General features: G+C 43.0%; 1 protein-coding gene across 6 annotated transcripts in view; it reads left to right on the top strand.

Moving 5' to 3' along the window:
• TSPAN5 (tetraspanin 5) overlaps positions 1-21,813 on the top strand; it is a 199,436-nt gene that overhangs the window by 171,731 nt on the left and 5,892 nt on the right. For 5 of the 6 annotated variants that reach the window (XR_013168319.1, XR_013168320.1, XM_077142762.1 and 2 more), the window contains exons 3-5: positions 14,442-14,588; positions 17,764-17,934; positions 20,303-20,428. Coding sequence is in view for 4 of the 6 variants with exons in the window: in XM_077142762.1 (XP_076998877.1) it covers positions 14,442-14,588; positions 17,764-17,934; positions 20,303-20,428 (444 nt within the window). In the remaining 2 variants the exon portion in view is untranslated. The remainder of the gene's footprint in view (positions 1-14,441; positions 14,589-17,763; positions 17,935-20,302; positions 20,429-21,813) is intronic. The other variant, XM_077142763.1, reaches the window with a different exon arrangement.

Consider the following 21,813-nt stretch of genomic DNA (forward strand, 5'->3'; position numbering starts at 1 on the left):
CAAAAATTTAAAAATTATCAGTATCCCAGAAGAAGAGAAGAGTAAAGAGTTGGGAAGGTTAGTTGAAGTTATGATTGGAGAAAACTTCCCAACCCTTATAAAGACATGAATATGCACATCAAAGAGGCCTGGGGGCTCCAAATAGAATAAATCCGAACAAGTCCAGTCCAAGACCCATACTAATCAGTCTTCTTTGCCTTTTCATGCTCAATTCCTAGCACAGTGCCTCCTACGCCATGGACACCCATGTCTCTAGAATAAATAAATGAGAATATGCAGACGAGGTCAACAGATTGTAAAATGCCACACAGGAAAATCTGCCTCATAAATGGATTTCCTCTTCATTTCCCTGATTCCTGTTTCTCCTCAGGTTAAACTTTAGGAGAAGGATGACATTTTCTTTCAGAGGGGGGGAACTGAGGCCCAAAGAGTTTACACTGGGAGTCCTCTCCCTCCCATTCCCATCCCCAGTCCTGTGGTCCTCCCTTGTGCTCACTTGGCTGGGATTTGTACGGGCTGCGTTGGATAACACTGTTCCCATTAGGAGACTGGGAAATTAGAAGAGCTCTAGCCCATGTGTTACTACTTTTGCTTGGTTTTCCTGCAGATGATGATGCTTGTTCTGGAGGCTTTTTCCATGACTGCTGTATATAGCCCTGAGTCTCATTTCAGTCCCCTCCAGTTACTTCCTGTCAAAATCAAACAGTAGATTTACCTTGGGAAAACTTTCCCTATTTTCCCTCCCAGGAAGGAAATTTAGAGACAGAAGTTGATTTGGGCAGTTCCAAGCGGTAGAAATTGAGTTTCCATAGCTGGGGGGAGGCTAATGGAGCAAATGGATACCCAAAGAATGTGGACAGAAAAATAGATTCTTTGGGTTTGAAACTAACTACTCTACGGAGACATTTCTGAGATGCTGAAAATACTTCTTTGATGAATTCATTTTATAGACTGAAACGTAGTAAGTTTGTCTGTATCTCTCTCTCTTTTTTTTAAACTTTTTTTATTGCATAGTACAACATGTATGCAAAGCAAATAAATAAAAAAGCATTATCTTCAAAGCACTCTTCAACACATGGTTACAGGACAGATCCCAGAGTTTGTTATGGGCTACCATATGATCTTCTCATATTTTTCCTTCTAGCTGTTCTAGAATATTGGAGGCTAGAGGGCTTAAATATTTTTTTGTCATCACAATCGATTTTTTTCCTTCTTTTTTTGTAAAAAATAACATATATGCAAAAAAAAGCTATAAATTTCAAAGCACAGCACCACAATTAGTTGTAGAACATATTTCAGACTTTGACATGGGTTACAATTTCACAATTTTAGGTTTTTACTTCTAGCTGCTCTAAAATACTGGAGACTAAAAGAGATATCAATTTAATGGTTCAGCATTCATATATATTCATTTGTTAAATCTTGTCTTCTCTGTATAACTCCACCATCATCTTTGATCTTTCCATTCCTCTCTTTAGGGATGTTTGGGCTATGGCCATTCTAAATTTTTCATATTAGAAGGGTCTGTCACTAATATGGGGTAGGGAGATGGAACTATCTGATGTTCTGGAGAGGCTGGGGCCTCTAGGTTTCAGGACTTATCTGGACCAGGGGCCCATCTGGAAGTTGTAGGCTTCTGGAAAATTACTCTAGTGCATGGAACCCTTGTGGAATCTTATATATTGCCCTAGGTGTTCTTTAGAATTGGCTAGAATGGTCCTGGTTGGGTGTTGGCAGGTTATGATAGGTAGCAAGGTATAACTGAAGGTTGGGTAAGAGCAACCTCCAGAGTAACCTCTCCACTCTATTGAACTCTCTCTGCCACTGTGTATCTCTCTTAATTATCCGATTAACCCATACAGTTCTCCATTATGTATAAAAAGCTAGAGATGGAACAGCTCTTGCTGAGTGCCTGAAATTTACCTTATGATCTGATATGTTACAACCAATAGGTTCAACAAACCTATGAAATAGGTTGGAAAAACTTAATTTTTCTCTTCTCGTGTAATCCTTTAAACTTTATGCAGAGAGATTTCCCAGAGTTAAAAATTTATGTGAGACAAAAATTCAGTGATTTGATTGTTCACTCAGGTATTACAGTCCTACTCTCACTTTGCAGCACAAATCCAGGGCCAGTTTAGTCATTAGAATGCCAGCTCTGTATAGTAATCAAAACTCCAAACCTTTCTTTTTATTTCTTTTTCTGGAGTGATGCAAATATTCTAAGAAATGGTCATGGTGATGAATATACAGCCAAGTGATGATATCGTGGGCCATTGATTGTATACCATATATAGGATGTTCGTTCGCATGTTAAGAATGTTTGTGTTTGTATTTTGTTTTGTCAATTAAATAAATAAATAAACTCCAAACTTAAGTTCCTATTTAAATCTGCTCCCTTGCCTGTGTTGATTTGCCTCGGGGCCCTGCAGAGGGGAGGGGAGTGAACTCTCCCCCTTTCCCTGAGGCCAGGAACAGAAGGGGGACTGGGGCTTTGTTCTCTGGACCTTGCAGATGATAAAGTGGACGATGATGCCCACTTCGGGAGCTTCCCTGCGGCGTCCCTGTATCCTTCCCTGGGCTTGGTGGGGACCTGTTCCAGGTGACCCCCTAGGACCCCCGCTCGGACCTGGCCATCTTATCTTCCTCAGCCCGGCCACCTCTGAGCTCTGCCTGCTGAGGTCTCCTCTCAGCTGCAGGCCGACCTCCTGCGCAGGGTCCAGGACGACCCCACGCCGCTTGGCTCTGCCGTCCTCATCTTTCCTCCTGGACACTCTCCCCTGGGGATGAGGCCATTCTACCAGAGCAGCCCTGTCCCGCCCGCCCTTCTCTCGCCTGTGGTTTCCTGGATAGGAGTGCGACTTCGGCCCACCGGCCCCTTCCAGCTCCACGAACCACCTCGGAGCCCCCCTGTGGTCCCCAGGAAGCCCTTTACTAGGTCTAGGAAGGGGAGGAAGCTGGCTTCCCCGAGGCTACCGGTGTCGCATGGAACAGCGGCCACTTTCTCCAGAGGAATTTCAGTCTCTTCACTTCTCTCCTCTAACCACTTAAAGCGTGATTTCACCAAGAATGCAAGAGATAAAAGTTTCTTCTTTGCTTGTGTGTGTGCGTGTGTGGGGGGGTGCATCTCGTCTCCTACTCACTTTGGCTTGCAGATACTGATCATTCAAATTAGAGGCAAGATACTGTGAGGCAATGATTATATATGTAGGAGGGTTTTATGGTATGTGAATATATCTCAATAAAACTGCATTTTTTAAAAAATTGGAGGCAAGAATTCTAACACCATGTTGCATATTTTTCTTAAAATTTTAGAAACAGACATAGGATGTTAAGTTGACAGTAAGATTCCTTTTGCCTGTTGCTACTCGCTCTCTTCAGGTAGGAGGGACTAATGGTTTAAACACGGCTCTGGGGTCAGGCTGCCTGGGCTCAAATTCCCTGCTCTGTCAGTTTCTAGCTGGGCGAGTTACTCAGTTTCTCTGTGTCTGTTGCCTTCTCTGTAAACGTAGGTAATTGTGCCTACCTGGCGTGTTCATTGTGAGGCTGCAGTAATCCAGGTAGCCTGGTGCCTGCGGAGAGGAAGTGTTCAGCCTTTAGGCCCCTTTGCTCAGGCTTCCTGCACATCTCACCTGGATCACCCTGGAGCCTCCTGGCTGCTTCCGTCTCACCTTCCTGCTGCCCCAGTTAGCTTTCTCATTGTCAGTCAGACCTGGCTCTTTTCTCTGCTCAGAATGCCTTCAGGTAGGAACCCAGCCCCACCCTGCCAGCCTTTTAGTCTCCTCTCACCACCTGTCACACTCACATATGGACCCCTTGTTGGGTCAGGTTCGGCCACTCTCTCCTTGCACCTGCCTACATGAACGTGTCTGGTAGCACAAGCGTCACCCAGGCAGAAAACCAGAATTAGCTGGTTGTGGCCGTGTCTCCTGTCTTCTTCTGATTGTGCAAATGAAGATGGCTGGAGGGTGGCCAGGGACGTGTCTGAAACGTGACACTCTTGCATGTGTCCCCATGTTTTTAGAGGCTGTCATGCATGCTGGGGGGTGCCATGATGGTGGTTTCCCTGCCTGTGAGTGGTGCCAGCTGACAGAACTTGGTACAGCTGGCCTCCCAACAGCTTCTTGATTGCAGGATTTTACCAGGACCTAAAAGATGACAGCCTCCACCTCCTCCTTCTTTCCCTAAAGGCAGAATCATGGCCATTTTTAATCTGCAAGAAAAGGTTATTTGATCTAATGACCGACCATTTGACAAGAAAAGGGAAACCATGTGCCTGAAATGCAACTGGGCTTCTTTAAATGTGCTAGTCATCTTTAAAAGAACTTTAAAAACTAGTCTTCTTTAAAAGAACTTCTTTTCACCTGGTCATGAGTTGTGTGCCCCTTCTCTCCCCTAAGTCTCCTGGACTGTTCCACTTGCTTGTTTTCCAAGCAAGCTCCCTTTTCTTCTCATCCCTCATCCTTTCTGTGGCCTCTGCAGTAATTCCTTACATAGACAGATGTTTTGGCTTTTGTAGAGTGGTTTTGCCCTGTAACTTTCTTTGAGGATCATTGCTGAGTTTTTATAGGGGCAGATTTCCCTTTGGGCCTGTTAAGTCCCAACTTGGTTTTCTTGTGGCCATTGTTTGAAACCACGGTTCCCACTTCCCAGACACCCTTCTCTGGGCTGCATTTTCTTTAAGATGTCCTATCTTGTCACCCCTTCTGTGGCTGTCTCAAAAGAGAAATGCTTCTCTCCTTCTTAACTCTGGGAACACTGCTGCCGATTTGCTGCCGATTCCACCCCAGTAGGGTCTAGGTTAGGAGGGGTGGGTGAATCTGGACCCAATACTGTAAACCGCAAAGGCGTACATCTGGCCTGGCTTTGTAGGCACGTTTCATTTGCCTGCCTGTTTCTCATCCAGAGTTTGGAAGAAATGTGCTTGTATATGCAAGAGCAGAAGAGTCCCGGACCTTGGGGGCCTGTCAATGCTATTTTTGCATTTCTTTTCTATGTGGGTTGAGAGAGAAGAAACTGAAGCTTGCCAGGTGGCACACAGAGGACACTCTGTGCTTGTGGTGACAAAAAACACAGACACTCCTGAAGTTTATTGGTTTGAAACCCGCTGGAGCTTTGCCTTTTCATTTCTGCACTCATATAGAAAACTTTTCCAAGAAGAAATTGTTATTCAGAACATATTCCCTTGTTGCAGAACCGTGTGTGCTTGTGTATGTATGTGTGTGTGTGCGCACGCGCGTGTGTAACTGCTTAAATTCCAGCTGTAGCTGAATAAAGTGCTTATGAAGAGCAGGGTCTGAGGGAAGCTAATGAAGAGGTGGAGGTTGGAGGGAAGATTGTTTGATTTTTCACATATTGAGACATACTGTGTTCATCAAACCATTGACCAGCCAGGTCTCACGGGGCATGGAATATGGTTCAGCAGCAGGACAAGTGCCAGGTAATTCAGAAAGAGTCCCTCTTTGGCGTTCTGCGTGGCCAGCAGCTCCCCCGCAGTGGAGGCGTCCTCACTACACCGTCGCGGTGGCTGAGCTGCCCATCGCTCTGGTGCGCTGACCGCCTCTGTCTCCCCTCTCCTCTGTTCGGTGCTGCACCACTTCCGTGTACTCTTACTTCTACCTAGTCATGGCTTCTGCCTATTCTTGGCTTTTGCTTACTTGAGATTTCCTCCTTCTACCTTTTCTCTGTGTGTCTCTCAGATGATTCTAGTTCCTCAAGAAAGACAGTCTGATTAGTTCAGTTAGTTACTGCCAAGTCCACTGGGCATGATTATCATATGTGACCGAGGATTTCCTTAGAAGGGCCTCAGGCCAGGCAAGTGCCCAGAGTAAAACAGATTCTTCTCCAGTACAGATGTATTAGAGACTCTTCCTGTGTGCTTGCATACATCCCATGTCTGCACCTTGTTTAATTAGTAATGATGATAATGATTGTGCCAGTTTGAAACTGTTATGTACCCGAGAAAAGCTGTTTTAATCCTGATCCGGTCTTGTGGGGCCAGACCTATTGCTTAGGATGGGAAACTTTGATTGGATTGTTTCTGTGGAGATGTGACACACTCAGTTGTGGGCGTGGCCTTTTCATTAGATGGAGATGTGCCTACCCATTCAAAATGGATCTGATTAGTTTACTAGAGTCCTTTAAAGGGGAAACATTTTAGAGACACCTCAGAGGCAGACACTTGTAGAACAGTTGCTTCTGAGCTGACAGAGACATGGATGTTTGGGGATGCTTGGAGTGCCCACAGAGAGAGCAGATGCCTAGACATGGGCAAAGACCAGCAGACATTGCCATGTGTCTTCCCATGAGATCCTAAGCAAGCCAGAACTGGAGAGTGCCAAGGAAAACCAAAAGATGAAACCCAGGCCAGAGAAGCCAAGTGAGGACGCTCCACAGGAAACAGAGACTGAAAGCAGTGAAGCCCAGGAGCAAGGAAGCAGCAGATGCCTGTCACGTGCCTTTCCAGCTGACAGAGGTTTTCTGGATGGCATCAGCCTTTCTTGAGTGAAGGTGAACTCTTATAGGTGCCTTAATTTGGACATTTTCATGGCCTTAGAACTTGTTCTGGTTTGCTAGCTGCTGGAATGCAACACACCAGAGACAGATTGGCTTTTAATAAAAGGGGATTTATTTTGTTAGTTCTTCAGAGGAAAGGCAGCTAACTTTCCACTGAGGTTCTTTCTTATGTGGGAAGGCACAGGATGGTCGCTGCTGGCCTTCTCTCCAGGCCTCTGGATTCCAACAGCTTTCCCCAGGGTGATTTCTTTCTGCATCTCCAAAGGCCTGGGCTGAGCTGCGAGTGTTGAGATGAGGTATGCTGAGCTGCTTGGGCTGTGCTATGTAAAGTTCTCTCATTTAAGCACCAGACAAGTCAAACATCATTCATTGCAGCAGGCAGCCTCCTAGCCAACTGCAGATGTAATCAGCAACAAATGAAGTTCACATACCATTGGCTCATGTCCACAGCAACAGAACTAGGTGCCTTCACCTGGCCAAGTTGACAACTGAATCTAACTACCACGGAAACCTGTAACTTAATAACTTCCCTTTATAAAAATTGTTCTATTTCTGGTATATTGCATTCTGGCAACTTTAGCAAACCAAAACAATGATGGTGATAAACTTTTATTGAGTGCTTATTTGTGTGTCAAGCACTTAGTAAGTGCTTGGGTTTATTTGAATTGTTTCCCTAGCTTCATAATAACCTTTTGACATAGTGTACCATTTCACAGATGTGGAGATTGAGGTTTAAGGCAGATTAGGTAGTAAGTAATGGAACTCGAATTCAAGACAAGATCGTCTGTATTGTAGAGTCCTGTCTGTGTGTCTGTCCCCCACATCTAGTCATTATCCACCATACCCCACTTTCTGTGTTTCAGGGTGAACCACATGGATTTGAATACAGTAAAGGATGTGTAGTTCAGGAGGAGATTGACCCTGAGTTGCTCCCTCTGCCCCACTCTAGAGCAGGCTTCCCTAACTGGCTGGAATACCAGCAGTCTTCCTTGTACTGTGATGGGTGCACATTGGTAATTCTTTTTCATTGGCTTTCCTACTTCTTTTATAATGATGTTGCCTCAGACATGTTCCATTAGCATATCTTATTTCTTTTTAGGCACATATTAATCTCCTTGCTAAGTTCTTAGAGATAGTGTCTTCCTAGCAGATAATGGAAATCTCCTATTTACATTGGAGAATCATCTCTTAAAGGCTACAAATTGATATGCCAAGAGACAATTGTCCAAAAGCCAATTTGCAGAATGGCCAGTTTGCTGAATATACTGGTTTCTTTCAACTTTTAAATTGAGCATTATTCATTTTGTCTGTATGGCATTTTGTGGTATGTCCCATTTGTTTTCGCCTACGCTGCTGTGGCAGCAATAGCTATTGACTTCAGTTAGGAAGAGGGGAAGAAGGGGTGTTTATTTTGAATATGAATTCTTATGATTATCATCTTCATTTATATGATGTCCTTATTGATATAATCTGAATAATGTATTAGTAAAGACTAAAAACACAACCTACAGAATGGGAGAAAATATTTATAAATCATGCCTCTAATAACAGTTTAATATCCAGATTATGGAAAGAGCTCCTATAATTCAGTTTAAAAATGGGCAAAGCGGGCGGGAGGTGGGCAAGGGTAGTTCAGTGGTAGAATTGTCGTCTGCCACGCAGGAGATGTGGGTTCAATTCCTGGCTCATAACACTTCCTAAACAAACAAACAAAGGAAAAAGCAAACAAACAAAAGTTCAGCAAATGGTGGCGCAATAAGGGAATACTCGTATGGAAAAAGATTGAAATGTGACCCCACCATACATCATACTAAATAAATAAAATGGGCAAAGGCCTTAAATAGACATTTCTCCAAAGACAATGAACAGTTGTCTAATAAAAGCACATGAAGAGACACTCAATGTCATAGTCATTAGGGAAATGCAAATCAAAACTACAACAAGATACCACTTCATACTCATTATGATTGCTGTTATAAAAATATATGTGTATTGGTAAGGATGTGGAGAAATTGGAACCCTTGTGCGTTGCTGGTAGGTATGTAAAATGGTACAACCACTGTGGAAAACAATTTGGCAATTCCTCAGAAAATTAAACATAAAATTCCATATGACCCTGCAATTTTGATTCTAGGATATACCCCAAAGAAATGAAAACAGAGATTCAAACGCACACTTGCCCCTGAATATTCATAGCAGTGTTATTCACAATAGCCAAAAGTGGAAACAACCCAAATGTCCATTAGCAGATGCAGGGATAAACAAAATGTGGTATATACATGCAGTGGGATTTATTAAGCTGTGGAAAGAAATGAAGTTCTGAGACATGCCATAACATGGATGAACTTTGAAAAAACTATACTGAGTGAAATAAGCCAGACCCAAAAGGCCAAATATTGGATGAGTCTACTTAAATGGACTATCTAGAATATGCAGATTCATACAGGCAGAAAGTACATTGAGGAGTTGTGGGAAATGTGGAGTTATTAATGGATACAGGGTTTCTTTTCGGTAGGATGAAAAAGTGTTGAAACTAGGTAGTGGTGATGGTTACATATTGTAAATGTAATTAATGCCATGGAATTTTTCAGTTAAAAACAATTGAATGACAAATTTCATGTTATATATATTTTGCCACCATAAGTTATTTTTTTAAAAAGAAAATATACATACACAAATTCCTCCCATATTCTTGAATTTATACTTTTGAAACTGTTTTTCTTGTAACTTGCAGTCTTGGGCTCTGGCTGTCTCTTATCCTGTTTCTCTTTTTGCCTGTCCTGCTATTGTTCAGAATCCCACCTCAGATCAATCAAAACTGAGTGGTTAGAGGAAGTAAGTACATGTAGCTGATTATTTTGCTTCTGTTTTGAGGAGATGCACTTGGCATCCGTTTATCCTTATTCTAATTAGATTCCACTCCATAGGATGATATTTTCTAATGTTATCCATAAAGTCCAGTACCCCTGACGCCTTTAACCCTAGAGCTTTGCCTGTAGGATTCAGGTGGAGAAGTATGAGAACTTACTTCTGGGATACGCATGTCAGGCCCTGTGTGTGCACCTCTTTAGCATAAGCAGCATTTCTGGATATAGAATAGATTACCCAAGTGACATTTTGGATTTATTTTATTCTGTATGTTTGGGTTTTTGAAAATTGGCATTTAAATCCAGAGCCGGGCATTCGGGTTTATATGTGAAACTGGAGCTTTATTTTGAGTCTTGTTTTTGTTTTTGTATTTATTTTATTCTGTATGTTTGGGCTTTTGAAAATTGGCATTTAAATCCAGAGCTGGGCATTCGGGTTTATATGTGAAACTGGAGCTTTATTTTGAGTCTTTTTTTTTTTTTTTTTTTTTGTATGCTGTATGGTGGGTTCACATTTCATTCTTTGTTCCATGTGAGCTTCCCATTATTGCAGCACCATTTGTTGAATTTTTGTTTGTTTGCTTGCTTGTTTGTTTTGGGAAGTGCATGGGCCAGGAATCGAACCCAGGTCTCCCACATGGCAGTCAAGAATTCTACCACTGAACCTCCCTTGGGTCATTTTTTTTTTTAACTTTTTTTTATTGTATAGTATAACATAAATACAAGGCAAAGAAATAAAAAAGCAATAGCTTTCAAAGTGCTCTTCATGACGTGGTTACAGGATAGATCCCAGAGTTTGTCATGGGCTCCCATATGATCCTCTCATATTTTTCCTTCTAGCTGCTCCAGAATATAGGAGGCTAGAGGGCTTGAATACTTTATCATCACAATTGACTTTTTTTTCCTTCTTTTTTTGTGAACAATAACATATATACAGAAAAGCTATAAATTTCCAAGCACAGCACCACAAGTAGTTGTAGAACATATTTCAGACTTTGACATGGGTTACAGTTCCACAATTTTAGGTTTTTACTTCTAGCTGCTCTAAAATACTCGAGACTAAAAGAGATATCAATTTAATGATTCAGCATTCATATTCATTTGTTAAGTCCTGTCTTCTATGTATAATTCCACCATCACCTTTGATCTTTCCATACCTCTCATTGGGGTTGTTTGGGCTATGGCAGTTCTAAATTTTTGATATTGGAAGGGTCTGTCACTAATATGGGGTAGGGAGATGAACTATCTGATGTTCTGGAGAGGTTGGGTAGATTTCAGGACTTATCTGGACCTTGGGTCATTTTTTAACATGGGCATATGCAGAGAGTTTATTTACAGCTCTCTGTTGTGCTCTCAGATACAAATGCAGTCAGGCTTGAAATTCCCTTCCCAAGCTTATGGCATCAAGGGACTCCATTATAAGACCCCTGGAGTGAATCACAGAATTCAAGGGCAGGCCTCAGGAACAGCTGGAATGGGGCATTACAGTGCTGCCAGCATTTCCCTCCCCCGGCCTTGTTCTTTGTTTCTTTCTAAGCACTGACTTTCTCCTTCTCACTGCAGACTTTCTCCACCTGGTGACAAATACGCAGCTCAGAGCTCCTGAGTTTGACGTTCCACCAGTGTCAGCCACTAGAGAGCGGTGCCTTTTCTGATCCTGGAATCCCAGAAAGGAATTCAGACCTCTCGGCTGTCAGGAGGGCAGTGGGGCCCCATAAGAATCTGGCAGCTCTGAGGGGTCATGGAGTGGATGGTGGGGAAAGGACCCTTCCGATATCAAAAAAAAAGAATTCCTCTTTCCAGAAGGAAAGGAGTGGTGCCTGCAGCTTCCCCAGAGAATAGGTGTCCACTGGTGATGTTCTCGCACATTCCTGAGGATTCACCACAAATCTGAGTGCCTATTTTAAATCACTTGGCAGGCTTAACTATAATCTTTGATTTTTTTTTTTCTTCTGGCTTCTTGTCAACTATGAAGCTTTAATTATAATTATTTTTCAGCAGGCATTTTTAGTGCTTCTTAGTCATCTGTCGAATTGAGTTTTACAAAATTCAAAAGTCCAGTGAGAGACCCCGTCCTTAAGGACGCAGAAGGCTGGTCTGCCAACTCCCTGTTTTTTTTTGTAACCCAGAATCATTGTGTCCCGCCTGATGCCCAGCTGCCCTTAATCTCTGTGTAATCCCCCAACAGCCAGGCTGCTGCTCTTCAGTGACTGTTTGGAAATGTCACACAGGTGAAAGAATAAGTCCTTTTTCCCTCCTCCATCTTGGTAAAGTATACCTAATCCCAAGTAAGAGAAGGCTGGTCTATGCGCATTGACTTTCTCACTTTGTGCTTCAAGATTTGAATTCATTTTCAGCTGATCACTACCTGGGTATATTCTGAATATGCTAAAAATAAAGTTCTTGCTACTCTTTTCTGTGCTTTGCAGTATCTGTCTCCAGCTGTGTCTTTTGCCAGACTTTAAGATTAACTGAGTGGAATCTTGAGTCCAGTTAGGCCCCCAAATGATTGTTGTTACCATGGAAACAGTTAAAGGCGTCTCAATTAAAACTGCCCCTGCAGGCTGGGGAGGGGAAGTATTAAAATGAGTTTGTCTGAAAAGCCAAATTCATATCCTCCAAACTAATTTGTCCAGAGAGGACAAATGATCCAGAAATCTGCTGGCAGTTGAAAGGATGCTCTTTGGCCTTTTGGGGGAAGGATTAGCTGGGTATTTCAAGCACAGGTGTGTTTGTTTGTTTCCTTGCTTGCTGTTTCCGAGTTGCCCTGATAATTGTCCTTATCCACTGAGCTCCTCGTGCACAGCCTCGGATTGTGGAGAGAACGTTTGGGAACAATCTGATCTTTGCTCAGAGTTCAATGTGAGTCACAAATACAAGGTCCATCGGAATGGGTGAAATCATAGAGCAGTCTTCAAGTTGGAAGGAACCTAAAGGTCCTCAAGACCCAATTTCCTTTCCAATTTGGGAATGCCTCTAAGAGTGCTGTTGACAAATGAATGGTCCCAGCTTCAGTACTTCTGTGAGGGGTAAGCCCATATTTTTCCAGGCCGCCTTCTCCAGTTCATTGCTAGACGTCTCGTGTTCAAAATGTCTCTTTACGAACATCTCATGTCCACCTCTGTCGCCTCTCCTTTCTGATGCCCAGCAAATTGAGTCTACTCTTCTCCCTTTAATTAAGGTTACCATGTGTCCCCAAATTATTATTTTCTTCTGGCTGAGCAGGTCGAAACCAGTAGGACTTTGGGTATCTAACACACCTACATTTAGAGGCATTCTGAGGGGTGGGGTTGATTTCCTTCCAATGCTGGCCCCTTACCGGGGTTGCTTAGATTTTTTCTGACCTTTCTGGCAACTTTTCTCTCAGCATCATTCGTTTACATGGAAAATTGGTTACAGTATTTCTGTATTTTTCTTCAAGTTTTTTCTCCCTGCAGTAAGTATGCATAGTTCAGAGCTTGGAAACCTAGGATACATGAAAGTGGATCAAATCATTGGTCTGTGCAGTCTCTTGAAGCTATGGTCCCTTCTACTGTCACCTCTGAAGTTAGTGAATACACCCTACATTCCTAACTGCTTTAATAATCTCAGCCATTTATCTGTGGATTTATTTAAACTCCTGACCTTTTTCTTTCCTCAGATTTAAGTTGTACATTTAAAGAGTCCTTTAACTTTTCCTCATATGTCTTCTAGAATTAAAATCCTATTATTGTTAAGGTGATGCCCCACCAAAAAAAAAAAAAAGGGAAAACTAACAAATAAATAAAATATTTCTCTCCAACTGTTCCTACAACCTTAAAATGGAGAAACTTAAAACTCATGGGTTTTAACTCATTAGTACTTACTGGGAAGAATTTTACCCTGGCTTCCACTTGGTAGGGAAAAATTACTGAAATAGAGACCCTCCTCTGGTTCTGAGAATTGATAGCTGTGTGACCTTCACCAAGTCACCAAATGTCTCTGAATGCCACTTTCCTCAGTATACAATCAGATGAGTACTCTCTATTCTCCTGGGTTGTTGGGAGTGATTCTTTTTTTTTTTTTTTTTTTTAAATATTAAGGCATTACCACAAACAGTACCATGATACTCCATGGTATTTAAAGAATTCAAAACAAATTTAATAAGTTAGAAAATATTTCTATATCTGTGTATCTTGAAAATTATTGGCTACATTGGGTATTTAAGACTCACATATGTCCAGTTTCAGACTAACATAGCCAACCTCCATATGAACGAATAGTAAATTTGTACCATGTATTTTAGAGAAAACAACTCTCATAATTTCTAACATGGGTTCTGGGTGGTGATTGAAGTGGGAGAAATTCTCATACTTAGAGGAGAGAGGATTATAGTGGAGAGGAGGCATTTTTCTAGGGATAAATGAAATCTCCCTTTTTACCTTTGGCAGAGACTCAAGGAAAGCAAATAGGAGGGTTGAAAGTAAGGGAGTAAACTTGGATTTGTAAATCATTCAAATCCCAACTCTGAAAAAAGATGGTAAGGAAATACCCTTAGTAACTAACCATGGACTAGGGAACAACACACCGCTTTTTTTCTTGCATGGGCAGGCATCAGGAATCGAACCTGGGTCTCCAGCATGGCAGGCGAGAACTCTGTCTGTTGAGCCATCGTGGCCCACCCGACACCCACCTTTTAATGGGCTTTTGGGATCCGGGCCTACTAGTGTCTCGCATGAAGTTCTAGGTGGATATGTGAGACCTCTTATATTTGGGGGCACAGACCAAATGTAACAAGGTAACATTCGTGTCTTATCCTTGCAGGGTCTGATGGCAATTTCTTTGTCGGTTCTTTGCTTTATGTAGTTTTACCAAAAGTGTAAACCCACCCAGACCTTGGAATGAAAGCAATTAGTATTTGGTTTTCTGTTTCATTTGCAGTGTCTTGGTGTCTCCTGAGTATTCATTTCACTGGGTCAACAGCTTACCTCTGACATTTTTCTTTGGGAGTTGGGCAGAAAGACAAGTGTAATATTCTCATGTTGGAAAACTGACCCCCGCATCCTGGTACCTTCTTTTGTGTTCTTTTTCCACTCCCAGGGAGTTCTGTCCAACATCTCTTCCATCACCGATCTCGGCGGCTTTGACCCAGTTTGGCTGTTCCTCGTGGTGGGAGGAGTGATGTTCATTTTGGGGTTTGCAGGGTGCATTGGAGCTCTACGGGAAAACACTTTTCTTCTCAAGTTTGTAAGTATCAGACCCTCTGCTCTCAGCCTGAGAGCCAGACTCTTATCTTCTATCATTGTTATCTATAGGCAAGACAGCGAAGTTTTCCAAACGCACTGGCAAGACTATGGTCAAGGAAATGCTTTCTGCAGGGCTCTCAGACCCCCTCCCTACCCCTCCTATCCTGAACGACTCCTTGGTAATATAAATGCCACTCCCCACCTCCCAGCCCACCCAGTGCCATCCATGTAGGTTTTGTACATGTGTATCGCACATTTGCATTCCAGTCCTTACTTTTAGGACAGAGATAAGTATATATATATTTCTCTTTTAAGCGATTTTTTCCCCTCTCTTTTAGGCAGGTGATAAACAGAGAGCAGCAGTTCAGGTAACTGGTTTCTCTGCTGAGGCACATGCACAGCCTGTCCAGATTAAAATTTGTTAAACAGTGGGTTTTGGTAAATATGGAGAAGTAGTAAAAGGCAGTACAAAGTTCTCGTTTGTATGACCAGCATAAGTTTTAGGTGCCTTGCAGTGTCTCTGGTGTGAGCAGTGTTCACGTGGATAGTTGTGGGGGAGGCAGTAATAAAAGTATTAAAAGTAAAAAGTACCTTCTGGAGTAATGAAAATGTTCTGATATTGTTTGTGGGGATATATGCACAACTGTGTGATGATAGTAGGAGCCAGTGAGTGTATGCTTTGGAGGGTTTGTATGGTGTGTGAATCTATCTCAATAAAATTGTGTTAAAAAAAAAAAGTAAAAACTGCAGAATAAAAGTGAAAACTTTTCCTCAGGAGATTCCTTCCAAATGAGAGCAAAATGGCATATGCGTGCATACGTGTATCCTAAATATTCGGTTTGTGTTATTTCTTGGCTTTTCTGACTCTTGGAGAATATTTCGGATGGCCCGTGATGACTCTGAATGCAAACAATAAAAACTGACCTTAAATATAATTTGACCTAGAAAATTCTCCCAGCACGAGCTTTGAGATGAGTAGGAAGCAAGTGTCTATAGGATTTCACCCAGCCTCGCCTGATCTGATGGGCTTGAGGCTTGGAGAAATACTGAGGGAAACTCCAAGAGCGAAGATACAGTGAGGTAGAAATGGAGCTTCTCCTTGGCTGAGGCCTGGGGACAAAGCCAGTGAGTCAGTCTCTGCACCTTTGGAGACAGGGGAAATGAGTTCACAACACCTGGGGCATGTAGCTTTCTGCCAGATATTTGAGGTGAATTGAATTTGGACTCATTCCTGATACGTATATTATGTAACATTATGAGAAAATTTACCAGGGGAACTGGAAAATGAATTAACCCAACCTTTATGGAGGTAAGAAGGAAAATCTCATTAAAGTCTTTGAATGGCTTCTGTCTTGGTGTTTTGTGGGTGTGTGTGCATGGGTCCTACATATGATTTTGTCATTTCTAGAAGTTTGATACTGTCATATTTACATGCTTAGAATGGTACCTAATAAAGGGAGGGGCGTTTTACACTCTGCGATAGGCATTGAGAAATGTGGTGTGATTAGGTTTTGGGTTTTTTTTTCCTTTCCTTCCTTTTTTTCTCGATCAAGGGAAGTTTAATTTGAAATTATGAGTACCACTGATAATAATTAAAAACGGTTGAGATTTTATTTCTAGTGAGTTCATCAAGGACAGGTAACAAGAAGCTCTATGGAAACCTGAGGGCTTAGCTGGAGGAAGTAGTATTGGGGCCGAGACCTTGGGGTCTTAGGATTTGCCGGCCATTTATTTCTTCCCACCCCCATGCTCCCAGAACTGCCCTAGAGCCCCAGGGCAGACGCTGTTGCATGTGTCAGCATGTGATGTGAAATACCGCCTACGCAACTCTCCTCCCCACCACTCCCCGGTCACGCCGGGGCAGTGAGGGCAGGGTCAGGAGTTTCTGCTCAGCTCCACCTCTGCAAAGCCCACCCCAGCCTGACCCCTGGGGGATCCTTCCGTAGTTGTTTGCTGAAAGAATGAACATTTTTTGCATTTTCTAATTTTAAGAAGCAACTGTTTTATTTCCTCTGCATCCCTCCCTCAGTACATTTTCCTCTTGGCAGGCTGCCTGATGTCTGCTTGCTGACTATAGAAACAGCAGGCTGCTTCACCCGCTCTGCCCCCCAGCCCCGTGCTCTCCCGCAGCCCTCCGGGGCTCTGCCGAGCAGGTGTGGCCCCAGCCTTGCCCTTTCCGTCACTGTCACCAGAACACTTGACCTGCGGTTTACCCTCCTGGCCCTTCGGGGCCCCATTTCCCATGATCTGTTTTGGCGAAACAAAGATTTCAAAAAGGATAAGACTGTGGGGGTGGTAGCAGGTGGAAAGAATCATGAGGTAAACTGGTATGTTGCTATGACTAAGATGGGGCTCTGCTAGATGGAAGGGAAGTGTCTTCAAATTTACCAGGGTGTATCACACTGCCTTAGGGCCTCTTGGCCTGCCTGTCTCAGTTCTCGTTTTCTGTATTAGCCAGAAGTCTTCCTTTGGCTACAGTCGGATGTTTTTAAAAATGTTTCCTGAGACTGGTATTTCATAAAGGAAGGATAGCACAGCTAGCCTTTCCGAGGAAGCCCTCAGCCCAGTTGTTTCATTTTGTTTTCGTGATGGAAAATTATTTTAATGTCACAGTCACCTCACTCCCTTTTTGACTTCTTCATCTAAAAATTAACACGTCTGCTCTTTTCCCCTGTACAGCCAGCGCAAAGGAGAATTAAAACAGTGCCTGGATCCGTAACAGGAAAATACTGTATACAGAATCAAGGCCACTGTGGCAAATGACAGGCAATCTTAAAATATTGGCTTAACCTAGCTTTCACCACGACAAAAGCTTACCAGAGGGGGTCCAGGTCATTGTTCAAGCATCTGGCAGTGCATTAATCACAAGAAATTCATTAGGCCTTAATGTGGGTCTAATGAGAAATTCCTGTTACCCAGATTTGCTTATGGGCTTTGTTGGTTAATTACCAGATGGAACACCAGAGCCCCAAAATGTGATTATGAAATGATTTTTTAAAATCCTTTCTTGGAGTGTAATTTTCTGTTAATGAATCTCAAGAAACTGAAGATTATTTGCTCTGGAGATGCCTAACGATCCAATATAATTACAAGGCTTTTTAGAGAGAATCCTTTAACTCAATATGGTCAGAATCGCCCCAATAACCGTTCTCTGTGTATGTGTCTTTTTGTCATAGTTTTCTGTGTTCCTGGGAATTATTTTCTTCCTGGAGCTGACCGCTGGGGTCTTGGCGTTTGTTTTCAAAGACTGGATCAAAGACCAGCTCTATTTCTTTATAAACAACAACATCAGAGCGTACAGGGATGATATTGATTTGCAAAACCTCATAGACTTCACCCAGGAATATGTAAGTTTATATTTGGTTTATTTTTAAGTGGAGAGCCTTCTTAGAAGGATGACCCCTGCCCCCCGTGAATACTCACTCCTCCTGGTTTCTCTTATCTGCTAACAGGAATCCCCCTCTGACTTGATTCGTGGTTTTTTATTTGCTTGTTTATTGTTTTCGGACACTCTATAAGCATTGTGCTCTCTGGTTTAAGGAATATGTACCTTAAATGAAAATATCTTACTTATACTTCAGTTAGAGGAGAAGAGAGGAAAACTCTTGAGGAAAAAGGTTATAACCACAGTTGCCATCTGCTGTTGGCATTTGAAGAACATTGGTCTGCTGTAGGGTTAAAGCTTTATTAGGTTATTTAATATAGATTCTTTACTTCTCCCCCCACCCCCACCCCCGTTTCAGTAACCCTCCATTCTTTGCAACTCATAATAATAAACTTGTCAATAGGATATTTGTCCACAGAGTCCCTAAAATATGCCTGTCTAAATAGCATTATAATGCATGCAGTTAAAACTAAATGTTCAGAACTTTGAAACCCTAGCAGTTTCTAACACGTAAAGAATTCTGCACAGTTGAGAACTACCAGCCCCACGACTCCAAGTGTGAGTATGTGATTATTCCTGATAGTTTGTCACAGTGTAGGGACAAGCCACAAGGCAGCAGATACCCTGTTTTGCTTGGAATGCAAAATGGGGTAGGTGGGTCCAAAGACACAAATTGTGGTGCTGACTCTGATTAGCTGTGTGACCCCAGGCACATCCCTATTTTCTCAGTAGTAAAATGGCTATAATAATAGCTGCTGCCTAGCTCACAGGGATAGTATAGTACTCTAAGAAGATAGGCATAGTTTTATAGGCTTAAGGTGTTATTGTCCTACAGACTGGCAGGTCTTTATTTGCACGCACCAAAAAACTGGGCTCAACTGAACTGACCTGGATGCCTGTTCCCGTGACTCTAATGTGAATGGAGGAGGCTGGAGAGCAGACAGCAGCCCACAGACCAGCTTGGCTGGGCAGTTTTACAACTGGACTTTTCCTTTGATAAAGGGAGGATGTGGCTGTCAGTCACCGTGAGTGAGGCTGCCCTCCCTCGTTAGGCACCTGCAGCCAAGCCGCCAGCTGCGTGGGGTTGTTTTTGTTCAGTGTCGGCAACAGTTGCCGCGGTGAGCTGTACCTCAGGTGTGAAATTAAAGCCCTGCTGCATCTCCTCAGCAGACTCCCCCGTTCTGTTAGGTCATAATGGATGCAAGCTCACACCTCCCAGCAAGCTCACACCTCCCCATCTCCCTTCCTGGCTAAGTTGCACGACAAAGCGGAGGGAGCTTTGTAGCCCAGCCTGGAGATGCACAACCTGCGCCCTCAGAAGGACCCTCCGTGTTAGAAGAACATGCGGATTCGCGTTCTCTTGAAATCCTGTCTGCTTTCTATGGGAATACTGTTATTTCATGTGATTCTATTTTTCTATCATGGAGTTTGATATGTTGAAGTAGCTATTGGCCCTGAAAGTCTTTAAGAGGTCAAGGCTTAATGCTTGTGTAACTCAGAGGTGGGGGTCCTCGGGGGGTGTGGAGCAGCCCTTGAAACAGGCCCTATTCAAGACCTTCTGAACTAAACAGCTTGTTTGATTGCTTTTTTTTTTTTGCATGGGCAGGCACTGGGAAATGAATGATTGCATTTTTAAATTACATTTTAATTAGACAGTTTAATTATTGTAATTGCAAATGTAAAGACATGCTCCTGGTTAAAAAAATTCGTAAGAGTAGAAATAGCTATAGAGTGAAAAGCCTCTTCTTTTGGGGCTGGTGGATGTGTTCACTGTCTTCATTTGGTGATCTTTGAGCATGTGCATATGTCAATAACAATCAAATTGTACACTTTAAATGTGTGCAGTTTATTGTATGTCAATAAAACTGATCTTTGAAAAGTGATTAAAAGGCAGAGGAGAAATTTTTTTTTAAAGTAAGGCTCTAGATGCCCCACATACAACCGCAGCTGCCTCATCCAGACACCGCCATGTTGTTAGTGTCACGTTTATCCTTCTAGAATTTTCCTCCCTGTACCCACGCCAAACAGAGCTTGTTCTACCACAGCCCCGTTGCGCAGCGCCTGCTCTACCTGCACCTTGGGTAGCAGAGTCTGCACCTTTCTCATCATCGTTTAAATCATGTGCCAACACACCTTTACAAACCTTCCGCCTTAATTACTTTGGAAGTTTTCAGATGGGTCCTTTAGAGTCAACTTGGCTTAAAAATAAATTCCGAGACAGAAGAGAAGGTTGGAGCTGGCAAAGGCTGGGTGTCGTTTTGGCGGGTAGAAGAGTAGGCGCCTGGTCGCCTCCAAGTCGAGATGTTCTAATTCTCTCCTGTTTGCTCTAGTGGCAGTGCTGTGGGGCTTTTGGAGCTGATGATTGGAACCTAAATATTTACTTCAATTGCACAGATTCCAACGCAAGTCGAGAGCGATGCGGCGTGCCGTTCTCCTGCTGTACTAAAGATCCTGCAGTAAGTAAATGCCGGCAGTGGACATGGGGTGGCAGAGTGATTTTCTTATCAGAACTATTTCTAATGTGCCGATTTCTAATTGTAACTCCTGCAGGGGGTGTGGTGTGGTGCGGTGCTCAGATCGTCCCAGAAGGAAGAATAGTTTCTAACGCTCGCTTAGCAGTAGCTGCCAGTTTCTGTTCTAAGCCTTTATCTGCATTGGCTCCTTTAAGCCCAGAGCACTGTCTCCAGCATGATCTTCCTTTTACAGGGGAAGACACCAGAGCGCCCAGGTTAAGTCGCTTTCCCAAGCTCATGCTGTTAGCGAGCCATGGAGCAGAGCTGAGCGTCACACTTAGGCAGTCTGCGGATATTGCTTCGTTGCTCCTTTTTGAGAAGGATGGGCTCATACGTGAGCTCTCAGCATTGGTTTGGAGTTAGTAACTCTTTTCTTCCTGGCTTGGTTCTCAGGGAAAGTATTAGGAATAGGAGAAGATTTTGAGACAATACAGGGCCAGACTACTGTGTCTGCAGACGACCACAGCCACCCAGACTCCTTGGAGTTGTAATGATAATAATTGCAGTTTGCATTTTATTAAAGATTTTTTTAACCTATTCACAAGGCATTCCCTTTTACCACCGGTTTAGGTTGTATTTTGGGTCAAATCTTGTGTTTGCTTTATAGAATGTTACAAAATGTAGCTCCCTCATTGTAAGTTAAAAGCCAGGGTTCCTTGTTAGAATGATGAACTTCAGAAGTTGCTCCCGTGCCTGTCCCTGCAAGCTCTTATACTGCGGCCCTGCTGGGGGCTCTTCAGCCTCTCCCACCTTCCCCCACAAGATCTCCTCAGCTCACAGCTGAGTTATGGGGTGGTGGTACTCCTGCCAGAAGCAGGGGGTGGGACTCTTGAAAAAGGGGCAGTGCAACTCAGCATGTGAACTCACGGCCCTCCCTCCTACTAGGCCATGACTTCCAGGAGTGTAAATCTCCCTAGAAACGTGGGACAGAAAGCCTGGGATAAGTCAGGGCCCAGCATCAAAAGATTGAGAAAGCCTTTTTGACCAAAGCAGGGAAGAGCGAAATAGAAAAAATAAACTTTCAGTGACTGAGAGATTTCAGAGTCTAGAGGTTATCCTGGGGTCATTCTTATGCATTATGTAGATATCCCTTTTCAGTTTATAATGTATTGGAGTGGCTGGAGGAAAGTACCTGAAACTGTTGAGCTGTGTTCCAGTAGCCTAGATACTTGAAGACGATTGTATAAAGATATAACATTTACAGTGTGACTGTGGGATTGTGAGAACCTTGTATCTGATGCTCCTTTTATCCAGGATATGGATAGATGAGTAAAAAATATAAAAAAATGAGTAAAAAAAAATAAATACATGAATAATGGGGGGGGGTT

The sequence above is a fragment of the Tamandua tetradactyla genome, chromosome 24 (assembly GCF_023851605.1).
Source record: "Tamandua tetradactyla isolate mTamTet1 chromosome 24, mTamTet1.pri, whole genome shotgun sequence".
Classification (NCBI taxonomy): domain Eukaryota; kingdom Metazoa; phylum Chordata; class Mammalia; order Pilosa; family Myrmecophagidae; genus Tamandua; species Tamandua tetradactyla.